This window comes from Amblyomma americanum, chromosome 5 (genome assembly GCF_052857255.1).
Source record: "Amblyomma americanum isolate KBUSLIRL-KWMA chromosome 5, ASM5285725v1, whole genome shotgun sequence".
Lineage (NCBI taxonomy): Eukaryota > Metazoa > Arthropoda > Arachnida > Ixodida > Ixodidae > Amblyomma > Amblyomma americanum.
In genome coordinates this window covers 4,564,638-4,584,138 of record NC_135501.1, presented here as the reverse complement: position 1 = coordinate 4,584,138, position 19,501 = coordinate 4,564,638, and the positions used below count along the sequence as shown (strand labels likewise).

Genomic DNA, 19,501 nt, shown 5'->3' with positions numbered 1-19,501 from the left:
GCTTCCCTTGAATGGGGGTGCTGCTCTAGGAGAGACAGACAACTATAAAGGACACAAACAGAGCCACTACTGAGTTTTATTCGGACCAAAGATGATATACATAGTGATGAAAAAAACAAGCCGTTCAGTGTAAAGGCCATCCAAAATCAAAGTAATGCTGCCGTCACGACCGAGTGTCTAGATAATGCACCTTCCCACGGCAAATAAAACTGACTGGATCGCTAACACATACTTATGCTTTTTCTTAATTACATACGCCTCGAGCAACTCCACTGTAAAACTCTATGCCGGTATAAAATCTTAGTTTTATCGAAAAGTACCTTCTTGTTGCCACAGCCCCTGCAATGTTTAAGGCCCACTCAAACAACGGATGAAATCAGTTTCGTCCGGGCATGGACACAGCACCAAGTGACCCAACGTCGCTGGCTCTGCCTTGTCCGTGGGTGGCGCAGGCTTTGGAAGCCAAACATGGGCATCACACCTGTGCTACAGTCTGCTGTGCTTTTCGAAGAGCACCTGCCTCCTCACTCTTGGGAAGGAAGTAAGAGGAGGGCAGTGAAAGGGAGAGGCTTACTACAACTGGTTTTCCCGTCCGTCTGCCACGAGCCAGTGACATCGTGATGTAGTGCTCTGTCCACGGTAGAAATTTCATTTATCGTGTGGGTCGGTTTTTAATAACATGGGGAATACTCATCGCAAGGCAGATTCCTAAAATGTTCCTTTGTGATTCACTTGGCAAGCACAGGGGCAAAGGCTAGGCATCTACCTATTATTCACACAAACTGGGCATCTTCAGGAGGGCAGAAAACCCGAAGTCAACCCCATACTGCTATGCAGAGTTCTTCAAATTGTGCGGCTCCTTATGCTGGTAAGGTGTACCTCTTACGCTCCTGGCTTGCAGAGAGGCAGTGACACCACATTCCAGCTTTTTAATCAATTTTTTTCATGCTGCCCAAATCGCAGACCTCAGGTAGCCAGCTGCCTTATCACTTGGATGGAGGATTTTAGTACGGCAGCACCAACACTGGATAGAACAATGCCATTCTCCACTGTTTTTGATCGTCCTGAAGAAAAACTAAGGAGAGCGTTCATGGATCTCGGATGGAAAAACCAACAAGCATGGGCCACTTCAAAGTGCAAGCAAATGACGGTAAACTAAAGGTCGTTACCCCCAACAAAAATCAGGTAGTCGTCTAAAAAGCACAAACAGCAATTTCAGAAAGGTCCTATCTACTGATGACCATATCTACTTTCAACAAAAAAATTTACTCATGACGGGAGCTGCCCGACAGCCTATACAGGCCCCAGACTTTTGAATGCTTCCGTTACCAGGAAACTTTCGCACACAACAGATACATGGACAAGAGTTCCAAAAAGGCTTCCACAGAAATACCACGCTACATAATAAACCTTTGCTTGTCATTATGCTGTGCGATGCATTCCTTTGCACCGGAGGAGCAAGGATGCTTCCATTTTTTCTTCATTGCCCAGATAGCCCTGTCGTCAGCCGGGTTCGTCGATGGACACTCCAAGCATGCTTGCCCAGGTGCTAGCATTTTGGATCCTGTGAAGGTCAACTGATAGGCTTATAATCAACGGGCCACAACCACCATCGTTCAATTCCCTTCCACCCGTGCTAAGCTCATACCAGCTGACCCAGGCAGTGACGCCATCAGAAGCACGTCAGCACAGCTAAATAACCACCAGCGGACTTGGACTTGGTGGCACCGGAAGAGCAAGGATACTCATCGATTTCTTTATTGCCCAGGTTGGTGATAAATACTATCGGAGATGACTCTGTTGCCTTGATGGTGCTACCAAGTCCACAGTTTCTTGTTTCTACATTGATTGATTGCACTGATGTAATTAGACTGCTGCTACTAACATCTGGTGATGTAGAACTGAACCCGGGACCGGGTACTGATTCAGACTCAAGTTCTAATACTGAAATACTGAAAAAAATTATCAAAGAGCAAACAAAAACTAACAAAGTTTTGAAACAATTCACAACAAACCTGAAACAAGTAGAATCAACTGTTCGTAGTATCCAAGAAAGGATCACAGTAATTGAGAAAGAAATGAGTCGATTGAAGCAGTGTGAAGAAAAATTGAATGCGATGCAACCTGTCAGAGTACTAGCAAGCGGATGCTTGAGTTAGTAGCCAAGGTAGACGATTTGGAGAATAGGAGCCGACGCAACAACCTTGTGATGTACGGCGCAAAAGCAGAGCCGGAGGAAGATGCAAAAACACTAGAGGAGAAAGTCAAGATATTTTCAAAGAGGTACTTGGAACTGACCTAGTGCCAATAGAAAGAGTGCACAGAATCAGTTATCACCAGAGTGATAGCTCCCGTCTGATCATGCTGAGACTTTTTGATTTTTAAGAAAAAAAACCAAGATTTTGTCGAATTATTTCAAGCTGAAAGGATCAAATATTTCAACAGCTAAAGACTTTTCAAAAAGGATAAGAGACATCCGTGCAAACCTTTGGCGTTCCACAGCAGATGAAAGAGCAAATGGATTGAAAGCGACTCTTAAGTTTGACAAATTGAAAATGGACAGGAAGTTGTACAGCCAGCCAAATCTTTACCTGACGTGCGCGACGGCTGCGTTTTCCGTGCTCCTGCGCTTTACGACGAAGCAAACTTGCAGAAGGCTCACTATTAAGGACGGGCTTAGTGAGCCTGTGCTTAGATTTCACATTTTTGCAAGTCTGCTCCGTTATAAGCTGCAGTGAAATTCACAACGAAATTGCAGAATGGTGGCAACTCGTCCGAGTACTTCTACTTCTGGCAACTCAAAAGATCAAAGTAAAAAATGACAAGGCGACAAGGAAGTTCTGAGAGTTATATCGATTAATGTGCGCAGTGTGCTGAACAAATCCGGTCTTCTAGAACACATAAAACTATCTCATCTGCCACACATCCTGGTTATTACCGAAACATAGTTGCATGCAGAAGTGCAGGACTCTGAAGTAGTCCCACTACTGTACAAGCTTGTCCGCAAAGATCGAGGTGCAAGAAGCGGAGGAGTAGCAATTGCAGTTAAAAACAACATCACATTCTCCCACATGGATGACATGGGCAAACACATACTGCTCGGAGGTGTGTACCGACCACCGAACGCTCCCGCTTAGTATCTCGAAGTAATGCACGACTATCTGACAGAACATACCAATTCAAGATCAATAATAATCATCACAGGAGATTCAACTTACCTGGAATTAATTGGTCCGAGGTGTCCCATGACAACAATGAAGTGAAAAGTGCTGAAATGCTCTTCAGTGCATTTAGTTTCTAATTAAATCAATTAGTTACCTCTGATATTCGAATTGTCGGAGCATGCTCTTCTCTGCTTGACCTCATGCTTGTTAGCAATTCACTCGAAAACTGTTTGGTAAATATCGATGACGGAATTTCAGATCATAAAATGATAATCCTCTGAAGTCCATTCCGTATTTCACACAGCCCTGTAAAACCATCCGTTACCTTTGTCAGAGATTACAAGTGATTTCTGTTTTAGCTCACCTCGAAGCTTGTTTTCCAGATTTTGAAATATTGAGTGACGTTAGTGCTCTGTAGTCATATCCGTGCATAACACGGGAAATTATTCATCTGAAAAGAAAGATTAAGCGGTGGCACAAGCATCGTCTATCAAGCGACCTTGTACACCTTATCAGTACACTGCATGATAAAATTCGAATTTCTAAAACACGTTTGTTCTCGGAGACGCTGCCGTCCTTTATGAAGCATGACCCACACAAGCTTTGGCGCTAGCTTGCAAGCGAGCAATCCACAGTTTCCCAAATAAAAACTCCGAGCGAAATCATTACTGACCCTGACACCACTGCTACGAATTTGAACTCCTTTTTTCAGTCTGTTTTCTCACGTAAAAGCTTCCGGTGCTTGCTTACAACCATACTCCATCACTCAGCCAATGCCTGAAAATAATCATAAGCCAGGATGGCATTTTGTGCTTACTGCACAAACTAGACACAAAGAAATCTACTGGGCTGGATGATATTTAAAATAGTTTTTCAAGTAGGTATGCATCATGGATTTCAAAATATTTATTTAGAATATTCATATGTCGATGCGAACCCTAACAATCCCAGATGACTGGCGCCGTGCTGAAATAGTTACAATTGATAAGGGTGGTCCCAAAAATGAAATGAATAACTACAGGCTGGTCTCACTAACAAGCTCTAGTTGTAAATTACTAGAATGCATTAGTTACAAAGAGCTAATTAATCATTAGAAATTAATAATCTACTCTAGAGTCGGCAACATGGCTTTCGATATCGCAAATGCCCTGAACAAAAGCAGTCAGATGCTATCTTTTCAGACTTTTCTAAGGCTAATGGTATTGAAAATAACGTAATTTCATGGATTGACTGCTTTTAACTGTAAACAATACGTCAAACTGAAAAATTCCCTATCTGGTAGCTTGGATATTTATTCAGGAGTAACACAGGGTTCAGTGCTTGCACCCTTATTATTCTTAACATGCATCAATAATATCCATTTATGCGTTGAGCATGGGGTACAAATCCAACTCTTCGCGAATGACTGTGTAGTGTAGTTAGAAGATAAGATTAAACTAAATGATTTTTTATTATACATTCAGACTTGATGCATTAATTGGGGAATGAAACTTAATGCCGTCAAAACAAAAAGCGTAGTTTTTACCAACAAAAAAAAAAAGCTGCTAGATTTTTCATACGCTATAAATAATGTCACAGTCGTAAAACCCAATTACATTAAATACCTCTAGGGGTGATTGTTTGAAGCAATCTGAGCTGGGAACAACACTAAGAAACACATGTAAGAAGGGAAAGTTGTATCTCCTCAGAAGAAGATAACGCAATGCTCCGTCCACTGTAAAACTTAATGCATACAAAACACATTATTTGGAGGCTACACCAGAAATATTTAATAGGCAGATTAGAACCTTGCAGTACGCTTTGTATACTCGGAACTATTCCAGGCACTCCAGCATCTCTAACCTACTAAAGAAAGCAGATCTACACAGCCTAGCTCAGCGTAGAGAAGTATCAAGACTGAAGTTCTTGTACCTACTTTATCACGGACACTTCAACGTAAAAAAAGAAACGTACCTTCAGGAACCATTCTACCACTCCTCAAGGACTAACAATACGAAAGCACTTCGTCAACCCATACGCCACATTAATGTTCACAAATATTCCTTGTTCCCTTCAGCTATCCATTACTGGAATAAACTACCATCAACTGTTGTGAACTGCACCACTGTTGAATCTTCCTTAGAACATGTTAATCACCTTGAACAGACATCATTCCCAACGTGATGCTTCTGTAATGATGAAAACGTTATTTTATGTTTACCTGGACATACATTTGTCTCCCTTGTTCAATCCGCCATTGTCATTTTTTCTACCTTGTATCCACTCCTGCATGGGCCCGAGAAGGGCCTGCAGTATTTGTAAATAAATAAATAAAAATCATATTTTCTGACTGGAGTATTGCATAGAACAGGTCTTCAACATTGATGCTCAACACATAGCATCCGCCTGGGTTACTGTCCTGTAAGTGCTGTACAACTGCTCTAAAATTAGGCACCAAAATTGGATCTTCCAAGTTCTAGGTTGAAGAGTTGCTCCTGAAGAAACCCCAAAACAACATACTGCCAAGTTCCCCTTTCCGATATGATGGAACAAAAAGGTAGGTGCGGTTTGTACATTTTTACAGAGAAAGACAGTTGAACCTGCAACCCTGTCACAATTCTGACACTCGTGGCCAGGCTTAGCAGCCTTGCAGTCTTCTAGCAATGCTAAAGCACGGTCTGTAACCCCTCTGCTCTTCACTGAAGCAGAACAGAGTTCTTTTTCAGTGCCGTGCATGGGCATTGTCCACCTATACAGGCCCTGGGATCACCACAAAGGACCTTTCTTCAATAGGCTGTAGAAGATACAAATTAGATGACGCTAAAAAGTCTGCCAGAGGCTTTGGGCTTCCGAAGATGCATGGCCTCCTTTAAAGGGACTATGCAATAAATTAACTGAGATCACGTAAAGCAGACGAGAGATAGGCATTCGATCACTCGTCACCCCAGTGCAAGAATTTTTAAGCTAGCATCAATAATAACGAAGATATAGACGATTAAAAATTACGCTCCTCCTCTCCCCCCTCAACTCGTACTCGCGGGGGCACCAGACAAAAAAAAAAAACAGCTCTGGAACTGGGCCCCACCCATGAACATGTCATCCGCTGATGTTCGGTTTGCAACTTCCGGTTGTCGCGCCCAGCACCCCAGCAGCAGCATCGGCGGCGTGATTGCGGCGTGCGTCGGGTTTCTTTGCTTGTCGTCTGTTGTAGTTAGCAGTAATGGACCTGGACCTCGAGGCATGACTGCTCGCTCTTACGGCCGCAATGGGCATCGAGCCCTATGTGTTCACGCTGTACCGGTTGAACGCCAGCGACGACAGTAGCGACTCAGCGAGCCACTGCGAGTGGCTCCGGAACTCTCGACAGAAGGAGATGGCAGAGGAAAATTGAAACCATATGCGCGAAGGCAATGCCCCAGCTCGCGTTTGCCCGAGACGGTGGCGCGGCGGCACGAGCAGACAATTTTCACGGCTACCGGAAGTGTGCCCGTGACGTCGTGGCTGCCGTGGCTCCAGCGAATGAGAGCGTCTGGTGGCCTGGCGACGTCATGGGTACAGTGACGTCTTTTTTCAAGATTTTAGTTCCAAAATCGGTCACCACGAGCACACCAATTGATCCGCGAATTAAAAAAAAAACGGTTTTTAAAAATTCATAATAAATTGCCTGCTCAGTTCCGAAGACTCATACTTAGTTTGAATGCTTCTTAGCATCATTTCTAAGCATTGAAAACATTTACAAGCGACTTTTTATTCATTGCATAGTTCCTTTAATAATTTTAGCATTGCTAGGAAACAAACTTTAGCTGCCTGGTTAACAGTGTCAAAAATGCACTTTGGAGGTACCAACAAATTCCGATACATTTATTTATTTATTTAACAATACTGTTAACCCTCAAGCGAGGGTCCTTACAGGGAGGGTATGAAATCTTCGTAGAAAATAGGATTATTCACAATCACTAAATAGATCAGCAGAAGACAGTACATTCGTTCAAGCATCAAATAGCACTTTCAAGCAGATGGTCATCCAGAGATCGCTCAAATTCATGCAGATCATTCTGTTCTACAACACTCATTGGCAAGTCATTTTACATTTCAATTACATGGGGGAAGAAGGAATTTCTGAAAGCTTCACTATGGGCGTAGTACGGCTGAATTATCCGACTATGATTTGTTCTAGAACTCCGTTTGCCTGGCGCTTGTATGTATGTTTCCTTTTGAATGTTTACCTGTACTTGGAGCACATGTATCTGTAAATGACGCATTTGCTGATACAATGGTGAGGGTCCAGTCACATTCATGACAGCCACCTGGTTAGAGAAATGGCTCATTTGAACAAAATCCGCAGCAGGAAAAGGGGCCCAGCGGCATCTAAAAGGAGGCTGGATGAACATGGAGGTTCCCTTCACAGGGGTGGCAGCAGGCCCCCATTACATGTCATGAAAGCTCAACTAGGAGGCCGGTGGCAAAGCCTGCTAAACTCAGTTTGACCAGGCAACAAGTAGTGCACCAACGCAGGCATCATCAATGTGCCACTTGATGCGTAGCAGCAAATGCATTGCAGTACAGAAGAACAGAAGTAGGCAACAACCTCAAATCTGCCAGACACTGAAAGCAAGCACGCCACTGAAAACCACCTTTTCCAGATAGGAGACCTGTCACACACCAGAGACACAGGTGAGTGAAGCAGCAGATTTTCCAAGAAATATGCCAACAATCTGGAGAAGAAAACAGCCACGCCCGCACATCGGTGTTGCCAGGGCAGAGCCCACACATCAACAAAATGCTTCCTTTGCCAGCAAGGGACTCACCTGAAGCTCCTGCAGCTTTCCATCGAGCTCTTGGATGGTGCCCTGTTGAGAGCTGAGCAGTTGCTCCAGCTGCTGCTTGGTGCAGTTGAACTCGTCGAGGAGGCTGCGGTGCTGCCCCTCCTCGTCTACAGCAGAGGCCCCCATGTCGCTCAGTCCTCGATGCCCCAGGTTTTCAAGTCGTAGGAGCGCACCGCGTTGTCACCGAACATCGCCCCAACCTTGTAGTATGCTGCATACAATGCCCACGCAGGCTGAGCTAGTGTGCCAACACCGCTGCAATACACTGCTGTCGCCCGAAAGTGAATTTTTTGCATCCACGTAACACGCAGGTTCACTGGGTGCCCATACAATGGGCCTGCTCAATGTGGCTGTACCAGTTCAGTACAGCTGCAAAGAGTGTGCAGTGTCACTTCAGGTAGTTCCAATCGTCTGCAGCCCACATCAATAACCACCAGCAAACGGAAATAATTTTCAACCAGCAATGAATTTTCCGAACACGCAGCATGTTGTTATACAGGTATGACCTCCTCCTTTCAAAAAAGAACTGCCACCATTTCGTTCCTACACTTATTTATTGCTTACAAATCTGTTCTGGACTACTCTATGCTGCTGCCCTGTACCGAACATGCTGGAAACAATATCCACTTGGTCCCCCAAGGGATTAGTTCAAACCACTCTGTCATTGCAGGATGAGGCCTCGTTCTTTGCCACCCACACAGCACGAGGCCAACCCTTTTAGACTTTCTCACTGCCAGAGAGCATCACTCAACGGACCTCTAGCCAATAATCTGAAAACCGTCATGACGAGTTGCTTCATTTTTCAGAAACAAATTTGCCCCATATAGCAAATGCACCTCAATGTTAACCAGCTGCTCAGTCTGATGCTCAAATATAAATGAAACGAAGCAGACTGTTAAGCAGCACACAGCTAGAAAATGAAGTGCTAAAAGGCGCATATGAGAAAATTTGTTCAGCCAGGTTTAGCGCATGAATCGGCAAAAGCTGTGGTAGCTTTGGTTTAGCAACACAGCCCTGCATTCTATCACAGAAGCACCCTCAGGCTTCCTCTGCCCCAGTCAAAGTAGCCACCCTCTTCCCTTGGCAGCCACACATTCCTCAGCTCTCGCCACAACCTCCCAAGCCACCCTCTCTCTCTGCACTCGGCCATCTGGCAACTGAAATGAAGCTAGAGGAATCCAGGATCTCGCTGCAGAACAGATATTCAGCAGTATCCAAGGAGCACCTTAGCATCAAAGGAAAGAACGATAGCTGCCACAACAAAGTGTGCAATAGACAGCAGGATAGCCAGACCAAATACCGGCAAGCTACCCCTGGAGACAAAAGATCTGATTGCCAAATCATGAAAGTCTCTAACCTCACAGACAGAACAGAACTGGCAGAGACATCAAAGTAAATAAGTCTGATGTGACTGGCATAACGAAGTTTAATACGGAGGGAATAGATCATTCTCTACAGCAAAGAGCTAGCCTAATACAGTGAAGATGAAACTAGGCAGAGGCAAAAATGTTGGGTGTTGGGTTTTATGGCACATAGGCAGCTAAGGCCATCATGCGCCAAACTCAAGGTGTAGAATTGGCTTTCTGTAGAATGTTTACGAATATCAAAAAAAAGCCGATGGCGTAGATGACCTAAAAACATTGTGCTGCCTAGTAAAAGAAGAGAAGAAATTTGGGAATCGCTAATGGTAAAAGCCTTAAAGAAGGTCAGGCAGCCTTAGCGGCTATCCTTGGCTAGGCAAGGATCCTGAGGCTCCCAACCAATCAAATAAAAAGCCTGAGCCTACTTCTCAGGAATGAGAAAGTGGCTGAGGTGTATCATGTAATAAAGGGAACCAGTGGTTCAAAAATTAGTTTTTCGAGGACGCCCGCTGCTTTTAAAAAGCTAAAAACGGAGGGTATATTAACAATGGCATTATCAGCTAAGAGCAATGTTGGGTGAAAAGGAATGTATTCATGATAAAATTGAGTGAAGTACTTTTTTCTTAGTTTTTCTAGTTTCACACATGAGAATAAAATGTGGTTAACAGCAAGTTCTTCTCCGCATTCCTCGCAACCAGGTTTATCTTGTTTTGTTAGCAGGAAGTTGTGCGTGAGGTGCGTGTGGCCTATTCGCAGACGGCATAAAACCACTTCTTTAAAACGTTCCTGGTGCACACATGACTTAAATTCACCCAAAACTGGCTTTACAAAGTGCAGTTTATTATTCACTTCGCTGTTCCAACGCGACTGCCATTTTTGTCTTAATTTCTGTTGAACTAATTTCATGCAGTCATTAAAGGGTATATCTACTTTTTTTTATTTCCTTGCCCCGAGCTTGAGCGGCACACAAATCTGCTCTCTCATTTCCTTTTATTCCGACGTGGCTCAGGACCCAGCAGAGTTTAATGTTTTGTCCTCGAGCTGTTGCTGTTACTATCTTGTGTATGATGTCCCCAAGTATGGGAGTGGTTGCGTTTCTAGAGTGGAGGGCTGTAAGTACACTTAAAGAGTCTGTGTAGATAATAGAGTTTTTGAGGTTCTCGTTTAGTATTTTTTTTGTTGCCACACATACTGCGTAACATTCTGCGCTGAAGATGGATGCGCACTGTGGAAGTCGCATTGCTGTCTCCGAATTTCCTCGCACCCCTGCGCTTCCTACGTAAACATTCGTTTTTGAACCGTCAGTGTAAAAGTCCGTAAAACTACTGTATTTTTCTTCGAGTGCAAGGAATTCCTGTACTATATGTTGTTTTGGAGTTTGTTTTTTTTGGAACTGCGTAAGGGTAAAATCACAGATTGCCGGAAAATTGTGCCATGGAGGCAGTGGAGCTCGTCTTCGAGCAATGGCAGGTAATGTGTCCAGTACGCCGAGGTTTTGACACATCTCTTCAAAACGCAGGAGGAGTGGCCTGATAGCTTGTGGTTTGTTGTTAAAAAGTGTTCTTGATGGGCACTTTGTGACTATGGGGTAACATAGGTGTTTGGGAAGCGAACGGATTTTTAAAACGTACGAGCAAGTGAGCATGGTTCTTCGGTCCTCGAGTGACGGTTCGTTGGTTTCTACATAAAGACTGTTAATGGGTGATGTCCTGTAAGCACCAGTGGAGAGACGCAAACCCAAGTTATGCACTGTATCTAGTCGTTTAAGGTATGATGGTCTCGCTGACCCATACACTATACATCCATAATCAAGGGTAGAGCGTACTACAGAGCGGTAAAATTTTAGAAGGCATGTTCTGTCGGCACCCCAATGTTTTCGTGACAGTACTTTGAGTATGTTGAGGGATCGGGAGGCTTTCTTTTTCAGTGCATTTATATGAGGCAGGAAAGTGAGCTTTTTGTCAAAGGTTACGCCTAGGAATTCGTGCTCATTTTTCACCGGTAGCTGTGTTTTGTTCAGGTGTATAAATGGGTCGGCCTGTAAGCCTCGCTTAATAGAGAAAAGAATGGCCATGGTTTTCTGTGTGGAAAACCGGAAATTGTTCTCGTCTGCCCAGGTCATCAGTTTATCCATTGTCAGCTGTATTTGTCTCTCGCATGTTACCAGGTTTGAGGATGTGCAGGCTATTTGCAGATCGTCAACATAGATGGAATACATAATGGCCTTCGGTATTACTTTGGCTATGGAATTTACTTTTATAAAAAACAATGTCGTGCTCAAAATACACCCCTGAGGAACCCCGTTCTCTTGAACGAAGCCCCTGGACAGGGTTGATCCTAGGCGCACTTGAAATGAGCGGTCGGAAAGGAAGTCCTTCAGGCAGTTCAACATCCTGCCACAGATGCCAAGATCTGCTAAGTCACGAAGGATGCCGAACCTCCAGGTGGTGTCGTATGCTTCCTCGAGGTCAAAAAAGACGGCAAGACAGTGCTGTTTGTGTATAAAAGCCTCTCGGACAGTATTTTCCAGGCGAGTTAAGTGGTCTGTTGTTGAGCATGCTTTCTTAAAACCGCACTGATGGATGTCAATAAGTTCAAGAGATTCAAGCAGAAAAGTTAGTCTTTTATTCAGCACACTTTCGAATGATTTGGCAAGGCAGCTGGTAAGGGCTATCGGCCTGTAACTAGTAGGGGATGTTGGTTGTTTTCCAGGTTTCAGGAATGGTACAATAACTGCTTTCTTCCAGGCTTTCGGCAATCTTCCGAGCACCCACACTTGGTTAAAAAACTTCAAGAGCGCCTCCACAGATGGCTGGAAAAGATGTGCTAGCATTTCGTAATGTATATTGTCAGGGCCAGGTGCTGTCTTTTTTCCGGCCGAGAGAACTTCGTTTATTTCTTGGAGTGTTATTAAACCATTGTACGGTTCTTTTGTGCAACCCGTTGTTGGAAGTCTATGTTTCTCCACTGCATGTTTATGCTTTAAAAATGTTTCTGTGTAGTGTGAAGAACTAGAAATGTTTGAGAAATGTTCTCCCAAGATGTTTGCCTGTTCCTCTATACTTGTCTGTGTACCTGGAGCTGTTAAGAAAGGAATTGTGTAAGGAGAAAAGCTTCCGTTAAACTTGTGGACTTGTTCCCACATTTTTTTGGACGTAACTGAACTATTTATGCATGATACGTAGCTTCTCCATGATGTTCTTTCGGCATTTCGGCGGATGTACCGAGCTTTTGCTCTCGTCTTTTTAAAGTTGATGAGGTTCTCCTGGGTTGGGTATCTTCGAAAAACTCCCCAAGCTTTATTTTGCTTCTTTTTTGCTTCCCGGCATTCCTGCGTGTACCATACCTTGTTGTTTTGTCGTACTATTCCTGACGATTGAGGAATAGCTTGGCACGCAGCATCAATAATGCAGCTTGTAAAAATTTCATTCAGTTCGTCAACGTTAAGACTGTTTGAAAATAATTTCTCCAGGCTAGCCTTTTCTCTAAATAGTTGCCAGTCGGATAGGTGTAGTTTCCAACGGCGTGGTTTACTAGGGATGACTGATGGTGGCGATGAAAAGTTAATCACTACCGGAAGATGATCGCTTCCGTACGGGTTATCTAGAACATCGGTAAAAAATCGGTAAAAACAAAAGAAGAGCTAAAAGATAAATCTATGCAACTCATTTTTCCTGAGGCTGGAGAGCAATATGTGGGTTTGCCTGTATTGAGTAGGCAAACATTATTGCACAGAATAAAATCTTCTAATATACGGCCCCTAGTGTCTGTCTGTTCACCCCCCCCCCCCCCCAGAAAGGGGAGTGTGCATTAAAATCCCCAACTACCAGATATGGCTCTGGTAGCTGATTAAAAAGTGATTCTAGGTCATGGAGTGTTACTGTGAGGTGTGGCTGAAGGTATACTGAACATATGGTAATTGTTTTAAAGCTAATGACGGTGACTGCAATGGCTTCATAATTCGTCTGCAGCTGGATTTCACATGTTGCAACACCGCTCTTAACAACGACAGCAACACCTCCAGAGAGCCTATCTGCCTGCTCACGGTCACGGCGAAAGACTTAACTCTTAAAAATATTTTTTTGTAAAGGTCCCAAATTGGTCTCCTGAAGGCACAGTGCTACAGGAGACATAGAGCGTAAGAGATCTGTTGCATCGCTGTAGTTATTTAAAATTCCACGGCAGTTCCAGTGGATAAGGAACGCCATGATTATTTTAAGGAGGCGTGTTTTGAGACCTCAGGTCCCTCCTTGTTGAGGGCCTGTTATCGTGGTTTTTTCTTTTTTCCGGTCAAGAGAGCCCCGTCGCCGTTGCGACCGAGGCGAGCTTTGCCTTGTATCCATCGCCTCCATGGAGGCGCTGGAGTTCCGCGGGGAACCCGCGGGCAGGGGGGTGGTAGACTTCTCCCGAACGGGGGAAGCCTTGCGGGCTGCCGACTTGGAGGACGGCCGGCCCGTTGTTGGGGGTGGCATAGCAGCTCTCGCTGCATCTGCCAGGGGCGCGGATGGCCCTGCCTCAGCCTCACTAGGTGTGAACTGGGCAGGTGCCTGAGACCGGTGTGATGCGCCGCGCCCGCGCACCACATCGGCGAAGTTTGTATGGGGTGTTAAGGAGAAAGTGCCTTGCGACATTGCATAATGCTTTCTTGCCTCTTTAAAAGTGATATTATCTTTTGTCGTTATTGTAATGATTTCCTTTTCTTTTTTCCAGGCAGGACAAGACCTTGAGTAAGCAGCGTGCTCGCCTTCGCAGTTTGCACAGCGTGGCGCGGCGTCGCAGCCGTCTGATTGGTGGTCATTGGAGGCACATTTAGCACAGGTGTTGCGGCCGCGGCAGCTCTGGGAGCCGTGACCGAACTTCTGGCATTTGAAACAGCGTCTAGGGTTGGGGATATAAGGGCGAACGGAGATTTTTGCATAGCCTACCTCGATTGACTCGGGTAGGGTGCATGAGGCAAACGTCAGGACCAGGTGTTTTGTCGGAATCTCTTTGTTGTCTTTGCGGATTGTAATTCTGTGGACGTTGGTAACATTCTGAGGGTTCAGTCCTTCAAGCATCTCTTCCTCTGTTAGGTGCAGGAAATCATTATCTGAGATGACACCACATACTGTGTTCAATGATCTGTGCGGTGTAACAGAGACAGGAATATCGCCAAAAGTTTCAATGTTTGCAAGCTTTGAAATCTGAGTTATGTCGAGCAGTTCGAGGAGGAGGTCACCACTAGCCAACTTTGTGACTTTGCACTGAGGGCCCAGGGACTCTGTAAGAACTGTTGAAACAAGGAACGGGGATATTTGTCTGGCTGGCTTTTCTGTTTCTTTACTGTGGACGATGTGGTACTTCGGAAAAGTTGTCTTCTTTTTGCTGAAAAACTGTGTTGTGACATCAGTACGTCCTCTTTTCAGAGGGCGATCATTATTAAGCAGGGAGGAAGCCATAAAAAATTTTGTTCTTCGGCCTTGGTGCCAGCCACCCACCATGGAGCCCAACTACGGGACAGGACAGGAACTTGAAAACAAGTCCTGCCCACGCCAGCTGTACACCATTGCTATAACCGAATATGACGAAACCCAGGATAGTTCGCCACACAGGGTTAACCCTAGCCGCCAGGAAAAAAGGAAAAACCAAGGAAGGAGGAGGAGACAGGAGAGTTGTAAGAAAGATGATAGGAAAGTAAAAGATGGAGGGGAGGATAAGGAAAAGACGACTGCCGATTTCACCCGGTCGGGTCAGGCCGGAGGTGCCGTCTACAGGAAGCTGGGGCCAAAGTGGTGTGTTGCCTCCGCCGAGGGGCCTTAAGGGTCCAAACGCTCGGCATCGGCTCAACCACCAGGATCCCCTTTTCCCCGGACACGGCGATGCCACGCACGGCGAGGCGCGGGTGCTCGGGTCCGTGGTGATGCACAGTTCACCATCATCCCCTTGCGGGGATTTCCCTGCGGATGCTCGGGAACCCGCGGTGTCGCCACTCACCGTCGCGACGCCTGCAAGCTGCAGGTGCCCCCCTGCGGGGGCAGAGGCAAAAATATATCACATGTATGCGCTTTGAGACAAAGAGGGCAATATCATTAGCAATCTCGATAAGAAAGTTAAAAGTTCTACACAAAGCTATACAGTAGCCAATCTAATCAGGACATTAATGAGAGAGGCAGTATCACACAGCCAGGGACATCCCACTAGTAACGAATGAGGAAGTAAAGATAGCCTTAGGAGCAGTGCACAGAGGAAAGGCAGCTGGTGAGGATCAGGTAACAGCAGATCTGTTGAAGAAAGGAGGGGAGATTGTGCTAGAAAAACTAGCCATCCTGTATACGCAATGCATTATGACCTTGACCGTACCAGAAGCTTGGAAAATGCAAACGTCATCTTAACTGATAAGAAAAGAGACGTCAAGGACATTAAAAATTGAAGACCAATCAGCTCACTGCTCGCTGCCTACAAGGTATTTACTAAGGTAATCGCTAATACAATCAGGACAACCTTATACTTCAATCAACCAAATGATCAGGCAGGCTTTCGTAAAGGCTGATCGACAATAAACCATATTCACATAATCAATCAGGTGATATAGAAATGCGAAGGGTATTCACCGCCAATGCTATTCACTGCCTGCTTCCGAGGCCTGGGTTGGGAACAGTTGGGGGGATAAAAGTTAATGGAGTATACCAAAGTAATCTGCGATTTGCTGCTGACATTGCCTTGCTAAATCATTTAGGAGATGAACTGCAAAGCAAGATCAATGATTTAGACAGGCAGAGCAAAATGGTGGGTCAAAAAATTAACATGCAGAAAACCAAAGTAATGTTCCACAGTCTAGCAAGGAAACAGCAGTTCACAATTTATATGTCAATGACTTGAGCTCTGTCTGCAAACTGTACCATGTTTTTCAATACACTTGTTGCGTAATCGTCGCGGCTAGAGCGATAGCGGCGGCGCGACGATCGCGAGAGCTGGCTATAAGATAAGCCGCGCTGTTCGGCCACCGCGGGATTCCACTACAAGCTGTGATGGAATAAACCATGTTCGGTTTTCCGCCCACCTGGCCTTCGGTTGCTGTCCCCGACAAACACGACATTTGGCGACGAGGATGGGATTCTGACCAGTTCTACAGCAAGCCGACATGGCAACGGATGGTTCGGCAGCGGCGGGAGCAGTGACGCAACTCGTGGGTCGACTGGGACACATCGAGCCCTTCGACGAGTCTACGAGCGACTGGCCGTCGTACGAGGAACGCTTAAAGTCGTTTCTTCTGGTCAACCGTATCCCCGAGGACGACAAGGTACACGCTTTTTTGAGTCTCGTAGGCCCAAAGACATACAGTCTCCTCAAGTCATTGACAGCGCCGGAGTTGCCGTCAGCTAAAAGTTTCGACGTGCTAAAGAAACTTCTAGGCGACCACTTGTCACCGAAGCCGTCGATAATTAGTGAACGCGCGAAATTTCACAGGAGAGCGCAACTCGAGACTGAATCCATTTCGGAATATGTTGCACAGTTGCGGAAATTGGCACAGACATGTGAATTTGAATCCGCACTCGATCAGTCGCTGCGAGACCGTTTTGTTTGCGGTTTGCGCAGAGAAGATATACAGCGAGTGTTATTCACAGAGGATAACAAGCTAGCTTTTCAAAAAGCCATGGAAGGAGCGCTAGCCATGGAAGCAGCGAAAAAGAGCGTAGCAGAAGCGCACGCCTTTGATACGGGCGTTCCGGACGTTCACAAGGTCAGAGCTGTTGGGGAAAGCGATATGAAGCAGCGTAATTGCTATCGCTGCGGGTTGGCGAAGCATGCAAGCCGACTATGTCCGTACATAGCAGCAACCTGTTTCAAATGTGATAAGAAAGGACACATTCAAAGGGTTTGCCAAGCTAACAAGCAGCAAAAGACAAAGGGAGCGCGGCGAAACTCGATGAAGATGTTGGTTCCCGTTCAAGCTTCTGTGAGCATGAAGGAAATTATTTCGCCTGGTCTAGCTCCGATAAAAATTTCTGTGCACGTGGAAGGGCGGCCCTTGATCATGGAGCTCGATACAGGGGCTACTGTGTCCGTCATGTCTTTATATCAGTTTCGGCAAATGTTTCCCTCAATCAAGGTCATGCCAACGACGTTGAAGCTGCGGACGTTCCAGGGAGCCATAGTCCAGCCTGTTGGAGTCGCTCATGTGGCCGTGCATTACGGAGAGCAGAGAGCCCAGCTGCCTCTCTACATCACAAAAGAAAAGGGACTTCCGCTGCTAGGTCGACAATGGTTGCAAGCCATCCGGCTCAATTGGAGCAGTATCTTCAAGCTCAACGCTATTTCCAGGTCAGATGGTTCTGCTTGTTCGAGTCAAACTGCCATACTACGCGCACTTCTAGACAGATACCAGTTTGTTTAATGACGAACTGGGAAAAATTTTAGAAGAAAGAGCAGAGTTGTTGCTAAAAGATGGTAGCGTGCCGAAGTTTCTGAAGGCAAGAAGTGTGCCCTTTGCATTACAACCTGCGGTCGAGGCCGAGCTTAATAAGCTGGAAGGCATGGGAGTCATTTCACCAGTTGCGACGAGCAGCTATGCCACACCGGTTGTACCAGTAGTAAAGAAGGACGGTGGCATAACACTATGCGGTGATTACAAGACCACCCTAAATTTTTGTCTTGAAACTGACCGGTACCCACTGCCGAGAGTCGATGAGTCGTTTGCGGCGCTCGCAGGGGGCCAAGAATTTTCTAAGATTGATCTCAACAGAGCCGATCATCAGGTGGTGGTGTCGGAGTCGTCAAGAGAGTACTTGACACTCAATACCCATAAAGGACTTTTTGCGGTAAACAGACTACCGTTCGGGGTTTCATCGGCACCATCCATTTTCCAAAGAATTATGGACACAATGTTGAAAGACCTGAAAGGCGTCAGCTGCTATTTGGATGACGTTCTCATCACTGGAAGGACGGCAGACGAGCATTTTGCAAATCTGGAAGCTGTCCTAAAGCGGTTGACGGAGCGCGGGGTTCGAGTAAAGAAAGAAAAGTGTTCATTCTTTCAAAAAGAACTGCGCTATCTTGGTCATGTTATCAGCGCAGCAGGTGTCAGCACAACGCCAGAGAAGATAGAAGCCTTGACGAAAGCTCCCGCGCCCACAAGCAAGCAGCAGCTGCAGTCGTTTCTGGGCGTCGTAAATTATTACGGGAAGTTTGTTCCACGATTGTCTACTCTGGCGGCCAGCCCTCTTTACAAACTGCTGCGTCGCGATCATCCATGGCGCTGGGATGCACCGCGCCAAATGGCGTTCGAGGAAGTCAAAAATGCGTTGGCGTCATCCGCGATACTGGCGCATTACGACCCCGATAAGCTTTTGCAAGTGGCTTGCGACGCTTCCCAGTACGGCGTGGGTGCAGTACTTTCTCATGTTGCGGACGATGGAAGCCCTCGCCCGGTCGCTTATGCGTCGCGCACATTAAATGACGCTGAGAAAAAATAGTCAGCTAGAAAAGGAAGCACTTGCCATCATTTTTGCACTCAAAAAGTTTCATTTCTACATCTATGGAAGATGTTTCACATTGATCACGGATCACAAGCCGTTACAAACCATCCTGGGGCATAAGACAGGCATTCCACCGATCGCGGCAGCACGCTTGCAGCGATGGGCCGTCACTTTGTCTGCTTACAACTACTCCCTCGTGTACAAAAAGTCCAGTGACAACGCAGAGGCAGATTTTTTTTCAAGGTTCCCTTTCCAGGGCCAGCAAGAAGGCACGTCCGAAGGCGAGGAATCATTTTATGCATTGCGCCTGGAGTCGATGCCCCTATCCGCCAAAGAGATTGCGCGTGCCACATCACGTGATCCCATGCTTAGTAATGTGCTCCAGTTTACTAGCACAGGTTGGCCATCGTACCTGCGAGATGCAAGTCTAAAGCAATTTTTCGACAGACGTTTGCAGATCAGCGTGTCAAGGGTGCCTCATGTATGGCATGAGGGTTGTTATCCCGTCTACTTTTCTAGAGTCTGTTCTCGACGAACTGCACCAAGGGTCATCCTGGAATCGTGCGGAGCAAGGAATTGGCTCGCAGCTACGTCTGGTGGCCGTCAATTGATGCAGATTTAGAGACAAGAGTACGAAGTTGTCAAGCATGCCAGCAACAACGTAAGGATCCATGTAAGGCACCTCTGCATCCTTGGGCATGGCCGACCGCACCATG

The 19,501-nt window shown here is 45.9% G+C and overlaps 1 protein-coding gene across 4 annotated transcripts in view; it reads right to left on the bottom strand.

The window, feature by feature from the left end:
- Positions 1–19,501, bottom strand: part of Tbcc (Tubulin-binding cofactor C) — a 110,416-nt gene that overhangs the window by 29,086 nt on the left and 61,829 nt on the right. For 2 of the 4 annotated variants that reach the window (XM_077664497.1, XM_077664499.1), the window contains exon 2: positions 7,952–8,180. The exons of 1 other annotated variant lie outside the window; for it this stretch is intronic. In XM_077664497.1, coding sequence (XP_077520623.1) covers positions 7,952–8,095 — 144 coding nt within the window. In that variant the 5' untranslated portion in view covers positions 8,096–8,180. Of the gene's footprint in view, positions 1–3,318; positions 3,471–3,528; positions 3,616–7,951; positions 8,181–19,501 lie in introns of those variants that run through there. One more of the 4 variants, XM_077664500.1, reaches the window with a different exon arrangement.